Source organism: Ostrinia furnacalis, unplaced genomic scaffold (assembly GCF_004193835.3).
Source record: "Ostrinia furnacalis isolate ACB-3 unplaced genomic scaffold, ASM419383v2 OfSCF0015, whole genome shotgun sequence".
Taxonomy (NCBI): Eukaryota; Metazoa; Arthropoda; class Insecta; order Lepidoptera; family Crambidae; genus Ostrinia; species Ostrinia furnacalis.
The window spans coordinates 326,605-338,917 of NW_021130254.1; the positions used below are offsets into that span (position 1 = coordinate 326,605).

The window sequence follows — 12,313 nt, forward strand, 5'->3', positions numbered from 1 at the left end:
GGCTGACAACTTGACACGTGCTTTCTGTTTTGCTTGCAGAGCTAGGTATAGTTCCAAAATACTGAACTGTCCTATGCATGACATTGACAGTGGGGCGCCACCGTCAATACCGGATCGCTAGCTCCGATTTTTGCCATGTTGGAAACCATATAGTTGAACGATGGTAGCGCCCCCCTGTCATTGAGTTTGGCGGGACAGTTCAGCGTGGGTCATCTATAGATAGTATATTCGATATTTGAAGTACTTGAATGTGTAATGTATTGTTTGTGTTCTGTATTCAAATCATTACATTAGTGTGAGTACGTGTTGGCATCAACTTTCGTTATCAAATAATACATATACAAAGAATAAGTAATAATTACTTGAAAACGATTGTGCTTGGGTAGGCTGGGTGACAGGTGCCGATGAATTACCTGAAAACAAAATATTTTCAATTAAAAAATGTTTCAAAAATGCGTAACATTATACCAAACACTACATAATTATTTGACAAACAAAAAAGACTGTATATTTACTTGAATATGGTTCTGGTGTGTGCTGATTCTGATTCACTAGGAAACTCTTAGGGATACCTGAAAACAAAATGAAAATGAAATAAAGCAATATCATTATGTGACGCGGCTCGCGACACATCGACAACTCTAGCACCGAATGCGGAAAGTTGAATAAAATCAAGCATTTACAAACTGAATATACTAGAGAGAGAAATAGTGACGTGCCCGGTTCGCGTCCTGATATCTAGATTACGTACCTATACAGGGTGTTTTGTAGTAAGGTGTCAAGCCAAAGGCAGGTGATAGGTGAGGACTAGACTTATCGATTTCACCCTCTTATTAATTTGCCATTAATTTTAAAAAATCACAAAATTACCGATAACTTCTAAACTACGAAAAATTGTAGAACATGGGGGTGAAATCGAGAGGTCTAGTCCTCACCTATCACCTGCCTTCGGCTTGACACCTTACACGAAAAATCCTGTATATCACCCCGTGCGAGATTTAAAAAAGTGTTCGTACGGATACTTAGTAATTATAAACTAGCGAGTACGATGAATGGTTCGCTCTGCAACCAGCAACCGTAGCCACCGGTGAGATCGTCACCTCCCCTGGATAAAGGACGTAGGTAAGTAGTTCAGGATGGGTGGCAGAAGGATTGCTACTGCAGGTTAGGATAGAATAAGCATGCAAGGAGCAAGGATTGGGGCGGGTATACTGGCAGCGATGGTTGCTCGTGTCACGATCCAGCCGCGCGAGCGAAGGCCTATCGAGCCAGGTAAGTGCAGCGATTCGCTAGACTGCCCAATTCAGCCGAGAAGAATATACGCGCGCGCGAACGTCTGGCTGTTGCGATGGCTCCCGAGAGAATGCTAACACTGGCGCGATGGCGGACGCGCTGCCTCTTATGCCGGCTGTACACTCTCGTCAGTCTCGCCCGAATGTCTCGCCAGACTGCCCCATGTGCGAACATGGGAACGAGAGCGAGCGAGCTATGACGAGACACCCCGAGAGCCGAGAGGTAGCGAGGGTTCCCTAACCATTTGGAAAAATTTTTAGTCATAATATATCTTGGCATAATGTAATCCCATCAAAAACAATACTTGTCAAAAAAACCATGTCTCGCAACTCAGTTGTTCTACGGTAAAAAGTTGTGAGATCCATGTAATACCAAGTCCAGGCCAGGAAATCTTTAAAGTTTTACATAAATTATTGACTTGGCCATCGCACTAAATAATTTAATTTACACGTGTTTTCATGCGATGGCCAAGTCAATATATTTATGTAAAACGTTAAAGATTCCCTGGCCTGGACTTGGTATTACATGGATCTCACAACTTTTTACCGTAGAACAACTGAGTTGCGAGACTTGGTTTTTTTTAAAGGAATTGTTTTTGATGGGNTACTGGTTCAAATTGAATGAAATTTTAAATATACCGTGTCTTTACAATGCCTGCATAGCTAATGAAAATTCAGCCTTCTAGTTTTATCCACAACGAAGTTACAGGCGGTCGAAAATGGCCTGAATTGCTTCGAGAAAAGGATGGTACGGCCGTGCCGCTTTTTTGCTCGACTTGGTGGGGGCACTGCCGTGCCCCCAGATTATTACGTATAACACACAATTTTTATTTTGTATGTTAAAAATAAATAAGCGGCCGCCGCACCTTAACAAATTCAAATACAAATAATTAATTCAGTACATAGACCCTTTTCAGGGCACTTATACAATACACGTCCCAATTACGTCCTACTTAAAAATAACCTTTTTACTTAAAAAAAAAAGGTTATATTTGGGACGTGTATTGCATAAGTACTATTTTGACACTTTAATATCCAAGTTAAACCGGTTCATGACGAAAAAATTATTTTATGCGAAAAAAGTTATGCCAAAGTATATCAGTAGCAGCGTTGCCAGACGTCCCGATTTTGGCGGGACGTCCCGATTTTTAAATCAAATTTAAATGTCCCGCGCGGGACAGGCTCTGTCCCGCTTTTCGGAGAGAGACACTCACTTCACCAGACTATTGTTTGAAACGCCATTATTCTAAAGAATATTTTTTTTATTTCGATTTTTGTTTTTTTATTCTAAACACGAATTTAACGATAGACTTCTCTAATCTGATTTAAAATATTATTTTTTTGGTAAAATACATTTTCTATGGCTAGTTTTGCTATCTATTGTCACGTAAACGTAATTTTAAGTCAAATAAAAGATAAATATTTGAAAAACCTTTGATTATATACGTTTTTTTACTATGTCCCGCTTCTGACGGAAGAATCCCGCTATTTTCACTCAAAAAGTACTAAAGTCCCGACTTGGCGAAAAAAAAAAACTGGCAACGCTGATCAGTAGTAAAAACATTATACGAATGGAGGGATCCCGGTAGCGAGAGCTCCCCTATACACTCTCGCACTCGGCCTGTCTCGCGGGCTCTCGGCGAATGTACAACCGGCATTATAATATAACCTCGCGCCAAAGTCGCAGGGTTGTCAAATCTCCACGTTCGGTGCTAGGGTTGTCGATGCGTCGCGGGCCACGTTACCGTCCCTTCCTATTTTTGGGGATTGTTTACCTGTAAAAATCATAAGTCTGGTACACAAAAGTTCTATAGGCATTAGTAAATAATTCCTGATAATATTATTCAAGTAATTCCGTCACTATACAATATTAGAATGCTTGACACTTGTTATTATTATTACTGGTCAAATTATTTAAATTACCATACACTGAATAGGTATCTGATCGGTGGTAAATTATTTATACAGCTATGACTGGATAACAGACAAGGGCAGTTGAGAGGTTGTTTTGAATATGCAATAAGTATTTAATGGCAATATTTAACTAAATCATTGAACAATATTAACAATATTAAGTAGTAATTTGTTTTGAATAATGAGAAAATGCTATAAAGTGAAATAGATAATATTAATTGTGTACAATTCTTTTTCACTGAGAAACTTAACTTATAAAGTTAAAACTAAGATGTTACTGGCCTGGTTCAGCTGGTTCTGTTGTTTTTTTTGCTTTTTCTCTATTATTTCTTGGTTTTCCGCTCCTCTTCCTCTTCTTGCCGCGCCTTCTTTTCCTTGGCCGCCTACAGGGATCCTCTGCTTGGGCCAGCTTCTCTCCAGGGCCAGACTCGGGCGAGTCTGGGCGAGCGCTCTCGGGCGAGTCAGGGCGTGCGCTCTCGGGCGAGTCTGGGCGAGCGCTCTCGGGCGAGTCTGGGCGAGAGCTCTCGGGTGCTTCTGGGCGAGAGCTCTCGGGTGCTTCAGGGCGAGAGCTCTCGGGTGCTTCTGGGCGAGAGCTCCCGGGTGCTTCTGGGCCAGAGTTCTGGGGCGCATTTGGGCGAGAGTTCTGGGGCGCATTTGGGCGAGAGTTCTGGGGCGCATTTGGGCGAGAGTTCTTTGGCGCATTTGGGCGAAAGCTCCCGGACGCTTGTGAATACTTCTTGACCAGTTCCAGACTTACCAGCAGGCTGAGGAGGCTGACGTCTAGGGCGACAGATTTAGTTCAAATTATTTTTTACACACACAAAGTACGAATTACGGATACGAATTTATCAATGTTTGCGGCAGCCGTCTGTACACTCTCTCCGAGAGCCCACGAGACAGGCCGAGTGCGAGAGTGTACAGGGGAGCTCTCGTTACTTTTTGGGGTATCTCGTTATCGCTCGCTCGCTCCCGCTCCCGTGTTCGCACTTGGGGCTGTCTCGTGAGACATTCGGGCGAGTCTGGACGAGAGCTCTCTGACGAGACTTTGACGGCTTAAGAGGCGTCGACGACCGCGAACGTTAGCATTCGCTCGAGAGTCACAAAGTCAGACGTTCGCGCGCGCGTCTATTCTTCTGCAGCAGAATAGGCTAGTTTCCTAAAAAAATTTTTTTAGTCCGTCATGTTTAATATCAAAAAATATTGGACACATATATTTTTATTTGACAATCTAACAAACAATTACATAGTTATGGTGCGTTGAAGTTCCGCACGACGTCACAACGTGCGGCACTTTTATGCAAGCATTGACGTCACGGGCCTCTTCTTATAAACTTTGGCGCGCTTTATCTCTTTAAATTTTCATTACTTTGAAAAACTGAAAAATACGTGTAGAGTATTTTTTGATAAGTTAACTGACGGACTGATTAAAACTCTTGCTTTTTGACCCAGGAAACATCCCTATTGTGTAGTCTTTAGCGAATTGCTGCCTACACGTTCCCACTACCCTGGTTCTATAGGCCTTTACTCTCGCAGCTGGATCGTGACACGATCAACCACCGCTGTTAGTATAACCGCTCTAAGCTTACCGAGTGCATGCTTATTACTCGATCCTAACCTGCAGTAGCAATCCCTCCACCCATCCTGAACTACCTATCACACGCCACGTAGGCCCTACGCCCTTTACCCAGGGTGGCGATGATCTCACCGGCGGCTACGTTTGCTGGTTGCAGAGCGAACCATCAATTTCAATCTAAAGTTTAAAGTATCCATACTAATACATGCTAAATCCTCAGTCGTGGATACGTAATCAAGATATCAAACGCGAACCGGGCACATCACTATTTCTCTCGCTAGTAATTATTCAGTTTGTCAAGTATAAACTGGTCGTGTTTACTGCGCACCTGACTGCCGTGACGTCACATAGACGCTCTAGTACGGAAGGGGCAACACGGGTGAGTGTGAGAGTCGCTTTATAGCGAGGTGCGCAGTTAGCTAAATCGAATTGTTTGCTAGTAACTTAAAATTATGTGGTACATACCTTTTGGGTAGGAATGGTAAACTGCAACAAAAAAGTCAGTTTTACAATCACACATCAAATATTATGTAAACAAACTTAGTAAACAAATACTGTAATAATTATTATTAAAACCAGACTTCAGCTTTAGAGAAATAACCTTTAACAGTAGTAGTAATAAGATTCATACTATTAGCACATAATTATTATTATTATATTATTTAGTATGAACTAAAGGTGCGATAACTTGGATAGTAATAGATAATTTTTGACCTTTTGAGCTCATGACAATATTTTATGTATTAGATTATGTATCAACTGACCACTTTTATTATGTAAGTAATGCAAATCAAATAATCTGACTGACTATATTAGTTTTTATTAGCATGAAAATAAGTTAACATTGTAATCTATATATATAAAAGAAAGTCGTGTTAGTTACTTCGCTTATAACTCAAGAACGGCTGAACCGATTTAGCTGAAAATTGTCAGGGAGGTAGTTTAGAGCCAGGAGAAGGACATAGGATACTTTTTATCCCGTTATATATTGCCATTAAGGCGGAACAAAGTTCGCCGGGTCAGCTAGTATTATTATAAAAGTTGTCACTTCCACCAAACTCGAACTATTAAAATTAGAATAAGAATACTGTTCTGCCTCCTTTCAAAGTTGATGTGCTCTAAAGCCTGGTCCGTGAGCACGTAGAATCCCGTCCAATGACCCCAAGCTGCCCATCATTGTCGCTCGCACGTAATTATGTTGCTGTCTCGCTCGCACACTCGCAGCGGGCGCGCGTCGCACAGTCGCGACAGCAATATAATTACGCGCGAGCGATAAGGATGGGTAGCTTGGGGTCATTGGACGAGATTCTACGTGCTCACGGACCAGGCTTTAACTGACCCCATATTGTGAAACTGCTTGAATGTAAGGCCTAATGGGAATGCCATAACGTGGCAAAGCAATAAATGATTGAGTATTTTTGACTTTTGTAGTCAATATTGATCTACAACGTCGGCACAAGAGTCATTATATTTTTAAATGACTTATCGAAGTTATTATTTTCTTTAGATATTGACATTTTCGGCGAAGACATTGTCTATGCGAATTTGAATTCTAATACATCACAGATAAGCCTCGTGGTGTCAATATAGACTTTTTAAAAATAAATATTGATTAATCAAATACTCACGTAAAGGTGCAGGTAGTCGGTTATTTCGCTGTAGAATTGGACTTTGCGGTAATAAAATCGGCTGGAACACTGAAATAAAACAATGAAATATTGTAAATAACGGAATTAAAAATATTGAAAATGTAAAAATATTTATTTAAATAGGCACAGGTTACATTTTGCATTACAAAAGAATAGCAGCTAAAAGCAAGACGTGTTAACAATAGGAGTAAGGCGGTTATCACACTGCGCCGCGCTCCGCCGCGGAGCGCGTGATTTCATATATAAATACCGCGCGCAGACGCGTTGTCTTGTCAGTGTGTTGTGCCGCGCGTGTTTTCTATTCAAACTGAGGTACTTGCATAATTACAATGAATAAATCTGTCGTCCCGCGTACCGCGACGGAGCGCAGCGCAGTGTGATAACCGCCTAAAAAGCAAGATGTATTATCAATAACAGTGGGCCCCAAACTAGGCATAGCCTGTATCTTGGTGGCCCAAACAGTTCATTTTGCAAAATTAAAGTGACTGGCACAGCGCGGTAATATTTAATATCATTTATCATTAGTTTCAGCCAAATGACGTCCACTGCTGGACAAAGGCCTCCTCCAAGGTTTTCCACAATGCACGGTCCTGCGCTGCCCGCATCCAGGCTCTTCCCGCGACCTTTAGCAGATCATTTATCATTATCTCAAGCTAACTATAATATAACATATTCTACTTAAACCAACTATGGCTATTATTATCATAGTATGGTGGCGCCATCTGGCGGTAGGTTATGGAAACATTATATCCATTTTCTTCATAGAGTTTTACCTGACGGGGTCGGAGCTATGTATTGCTGGGGTAGCAGGGTTATCGGCCTTACAGCTCGGGTTATTCTGTTGTTTATTTGATGATTGTCTATAAAAACGAAAAAATATTTTAGTACCTAACAATATTTATGACAACTCCTGGAGATGATCAATGATTTTAATAATTGGAAACATAGATACGGATTTTACGACAGTATGATATTCTTTAACAAATACGAAAACATTTGTGGGGTATTTTTAAATTCAGCGAGAGCGCGGCGCTATCGGTTTACGATGATTTGGAATTTTATTTGTTAAAAGATGTTAGGATATTTATTATGTAATCAATGAGATGAATATTTCATTGATTAAGCCTAGGCGCAGACCATCGATTTTTCGTCGGCCGATAGTTTAGTCGGGCAGTTGATCAGTATGGGCATGTATGGAAGTGCGCCATTACGCCGATTCAATTTGGCCGATTCTTCATACAATTTAAAATCGGGCACAACTATCGGCCAACTAAAAAGGTGGTCTGCGCCTAGTCTAAATGTTATCTGGTTCCCATAGCTGTATAGGCTCTGTCTGCTCTGCTATATTTTAATTATTATAGGTATGATATGAATGACTTACTGATAACGTAAATTTCACCTAACGGTTTCGGATCCGGGACCTTTTTTGGTGGCACTGCGATTAAGGGAGACTTCTTAATTGGTATGTTCGGAGTGGCTGTAAAAATTTACATTGTTATAGTATTTAATTAAAGTATGGAAATATTATGTACAGTTAGCATCAAATTCGTGACACCTAAAGCCGGCAATACACGGACCGCTTGAAGCAGTCAGGGTCGACAGCTTCAAGCTGCGACTGCACAGTGAACTGCAGAGTTCTATGGACGCACATACACGAACCGCTCAAGCAGTTGCAACTGATTCGGGCGGTCGACAGCAGGGTGAATTTTCATCGTGCGGTCAAGCAGTCGCCAGCCATACACTGACCGCTCGAGCTGTCGTCAGTGCTTCCTCTTCGAAATCCATGGTGCTACTGATTTGAAATTGCCCACCGTTCAAACTGTTGAACCAACTGCTCGAGCAGTTATCACTGGCAGCTTCAAGATGTTGACTCTTGACTACAAGAGTGGTCCGTGTATGTTGATCACTGACTAACTGCTCGAGCTGTCCGTGTATGGCGGGCCTAAAGTAGCCCAATAAGTCACAAAACGTCATTGGTACAATAAATTGGTATAAAGTTGTGTCATCAATTTTTTGGCCGCTTTGGGTGTCACAACTCACAAACTGTTTGATGACAGTACTAGGGTCTGAAAGTACTATAAAATGATTAGCAATCTTAAATTTAACCTTGCAGACAAACCTCAGTGGTCCATGTAAATGCAATAAAATGTAATTTTGTATGTAGTGTTTTTGATAATAAATTAATGAAAAAAATATCTTGCAATTATTTCATTACGTACAGGTTGGAACAGAAAACTGTGGCTTTACAGTTTGAGAAGACAAAATGATTGGTTTGGCTTTCTCATTTGACGTGGATTGTGTTGCCTCATTCACATTTGACGTAGACTGAGTTGCCTCTTTCACATTCTTTGAACTGTTCACCATCAGTTTGATGCTCGAGGGAGATCCTTGCACCACTCCTTTGTTGGATTCTTGAGCTGGCAGCAAAAAATATAATGTTTTAGTTGTGCAAGGTTTAAATTATAAAATTTTTTTGCAAATTAAGACTGACATACAATTAATTGTGAAATGATTCTTTCTCTGTTTTGAATCTTATAATCTTACAGATTGAAAGAGAGCAAACTTATAGTAGTTAGTTAACTATTAGTAGCAAGTATTTGACCGCTAATGCCTTGTAAAGTTCCCATAAAAAACTCATTTATTTATGCAAGTAGGCTTTTAAAGAGCACTTTTACACGTCCCAGTATTAACCCTACCACTGCTTCAGGACAATAAATGGGCCAGTGCTGAGAAGAAGCAACGCAAGAAACTCTGCAGTCACTATTGTCAGCCAGATTGAAGTATAATGTAATGTTTTATAATTACCAGTTTTATTGGACTGTGAATCTGCTTGTGTAGTTGAGCCAGTATTGTTCTTATCACCTGATGGATCAAATGTCACGTCCGCATAGAAACCTTCTTTCACATCATCTGTTGTATCGAAAATAGGCTGTGATGCAATATTGCTGGTACTCCTATTAAAAAAAATACACTCAATTTAATAATTTACAAACAAAGCATTCAATGAAATAGAACTAGGTTGAAATATTTTAAAATTTTCAATTTAAATTATTTATCAGTAGGCATGTAGGCCCTTTACCACTACTTCAGGACAACATATCAGATGATGCTAAGAGGTACAACAATAAAATTATTATAAAAAAGTAAAAATATTAAGACTTTTACTAGATACAGACAAAATAAAACATATTTACATTTTTATATGAAGTTGTAAAATAATATGTTCAGATAATAATGATTAATTAAAAAAAATATCTGTGCTCAGGTTAGAAATAATTAATTAAAGGAACTTACTGATTACTCTGATTGCCAGGATTCCCTTTCACAGTACTCATAGGGTTATTTGGTGACGTATCATCGGTGAGGTCCATCAAAGAGTCTGGCTGATGATGAGGCGCTTGAAAGGTGCCAGAGAGTCCGGTTGCCTTCGGAATAGCGGTCAAGTTCGTGTTTGGAGCTTTTTTATGAATATTAGACCAGAACGGGTTTGTTGTTGGCTGGTTACGCTTATTCTTTTTCTTTCCCCTGTAAAGGTGTTTAAATTATACATTAAGTTCATGTTTTCAAACAAGTAAATTCTTTACTATACCTGAATAGTATATTCACTATTGGTTAGCTATTTAAGGAGGCATGAGATGAGAGTGTTTCTAAATCATCATGTTAATAATGGATTTTTTTTAAATAAATGCCTGGGTTGGTTTGAAATAAAGTACTCACATAATTTCAAACTGGCGGAGGTTATTTCATAAAAAATCGTTAAATACTTCAAAATTAATCAAATGTCAAAACCTATTAGTGTTCTTAATTCTAATTAATCCAAAGTTTTGAAGAAATTAATTAATTTCTCTGAGAAATTATGATTTTTGTTTGACAACAACACGAACACAGAGCTTGACTGACATTAATGACAGATGACCGGCAGTAGATGACAGACAAATTCAGACAATGACATAAGTACAGATTAAAAAACGCTGAAATGTAGTCCGAATATTACAAACCAATTTTCCAAGTGAGGTGAATACAGAAAATTGTTCCATATTTTACTTTAGGGATGATCGTTGCGAATGGATTTGTGTGATAAAAATCTTTATTAAAAAGTTACATTTTCTTTTTTAATAAGGAAAAAGCATAACTATTTGTCTTATCAAACAGTCTATAAAAGTACGGATAGATGGCGTTAATTCAGCATATAAAAGCCTGATGGGGTGAATCTCAGCGTTTCCCGGTTCTAGTAGGGAATTTAGTGCAATGATTTGTATGGAGACCCCTCCACTTTGGTATAGAAGGCTCATTTTTGCACCAGTCGTTCTTTGGGTGCTCCTGAGTAGATTTCCGTCGGTAGACATCGGGAGCCCCCCCTGTGGTAGCAGGGGGAGGGGGGGCAAGTTTCCTTCTGCCGCGCTTCACTTTAAGGCCCATATCTTCAAAACTATGGGTATTAGGGCAAGTGTGGTGTCATTTTCGGATAATTAAAGGATGGCGNGATTCCCGATTTGTTTAAATTAATCGGTGCAACAACGAAATGTACTGAGCCAAAGCTTTTGCCTTTTACCAACAAGAGATATGCACTTTTTATATGGACCTTGAGACTCACATACTAATTTACGGACCTAAGTATTTAGACAAAGGGGACTGGCACCACCTATATTATAAAATAAACTGTCTTATTAGGCGTAGTGCGCTAATACCTACCATCTGTTAACATTATTTAGCCATTTACCCTAATATTCAAAGCCTCAAAATCCGTAATAGCGGTATTCCATCGTATTTGACACTAATTAATCCCAACCACAGGCGGTAATGGCACCGTTATTACCTATTATTAAGATATTACATTTGCGCAGTTCGAGCACCGTTCGACAGCACTCCACCTGATCCCGGGAGATCGGGAAATAAAAATTATGTAGGGTTCGCTCGACTGTAAAGAGAACCATGGCCGAAACAGGCCGAAACCGGGTTTCGGTATCGGTCTCTTTTTTAGAAACCAGTGGGATGAGTTCTTTATCAGTACTAAGTAAAACTGTAGGCGTATTTGGCATGGCGTTTGTTAGCCTCCTATAAGTTATTCATAGTTACTCGTTTAGTTAGGAATTTTAATCCAACCTAAAAATTTTCGGCACTTGAATTTGAACAAAGTAAGCCTCTAGTGTCGATTCATCCCACTTTTCTAACTTCTTCAATCTATTCAACCTGGAAAGGGATCGTAATAGTATCAACTCGAGGTGGTCAGTATTCTTTGTATGAAACCCCATACGTTCCCATGCTGCAACGCAACTTATCCGCACCGTAACATAAACGCCTCGCCTTGCGATTGACAGCGCGCGAAAGGCGATGACAGCTGGTGATATAGATGACCCACGCTGAACTGTCCCACCAAACTCAATGACAGGGGGGCGCTACCATCGTTCAACTATATGGTTTCCGACATGGCAAAAATCGGAACCAGCGATCCGGTATTGACGGTGGCACCCCACTGTCAATGTCAGGGGTAGGACAGTTCAGTATTTTGGAACTATAAGGGTGAAAGGCGATACTGTGTTGATCCCTTTCCGGTTGAAAGTCTGCATAAGCTTTAAAGCAGTGGTTCTTAACCTTTAAGTCACGAGGGACCATTTTAACAAATTTCTGTCTTGTCAGGGACCACTTTTTTTTTCTAAATCCTATGAAAGGAGAGTTCGATTTCTCGCCCAGTGTGCGCCGTTTGTGTTGTGTTGACTCGACTCATCACGCCACGTAAACTCTGATTTTTAATTCGACGGAATTTTGACATTTCAGAAGTGTTGTCAACATTGAAACATTCCCATTATGAATGGAGAGCATTTTCACAAATTAAAAAATAATCCTTTCTTGAATTTAAGGTTTCACTTGAAAAACTAAGGCTTAAA

At 40.0% G+C, this 12,313-nt stretch overlaps 1 protein-coding gene across 2 annotated transcripts in view; it reads right to left on the minus strand.

Moving 5' to 3' along the window:
* The window catches only part of LOC114361139 (uncharacterized), a 28,108-nt gene extending 17,777 nt beyond the window's left edge, over positions 1–10,331 (minus strand). The window contains exons 1-11 of one of the 2 annotated variants that reach the window (XM_028316433.1): positions 10,146–10,331; positions 9,723–9,953; positions 9,234–9,382; positions 8,648–8,845; positions 7,810–7,905; positions 7,202–7,288; positions 6,408–6,476; positions 5,245–5,265; positions 3,489–3,986; positions 516–572; positions 363–413 (exon numbers count right to left, since the gene is read on the minus strand). In XM_028316433.1, the coding sequence (XP_028172234.1) occupies positions 363–413; positions 516–572; positions 3,489–3,986; positions 5,245–5,265; positions 6,408–6,476; positions 7,202–7,288; positions 7,810–7,905; positions 8,648–8,845; positions 9,234–9,382; positions 9,723–9,953; positions 10,146–10,147 (1,459 nt within the window). In that variant the 5' untranslated portion in view covers positions 10,148–10,331. The remainder of the gene's footprint in view (positions 1–362; positions 414–515; positions 573–3,488; positions 3,987–5,244; positions 5,266–6,407; positions 6,477–7,201; positions 7,289–7,809; positions 7,906–8,647; positions 8,846–9,233; positions 9,383–9,722; positions 9,954–10,145) is intronic. The other variant, XM_028317194.1, reaches the window with a different exon arrangement.
* Between the last annotated feature and the right edge of the window lie 1,982 nt (positions 10,332–12,313).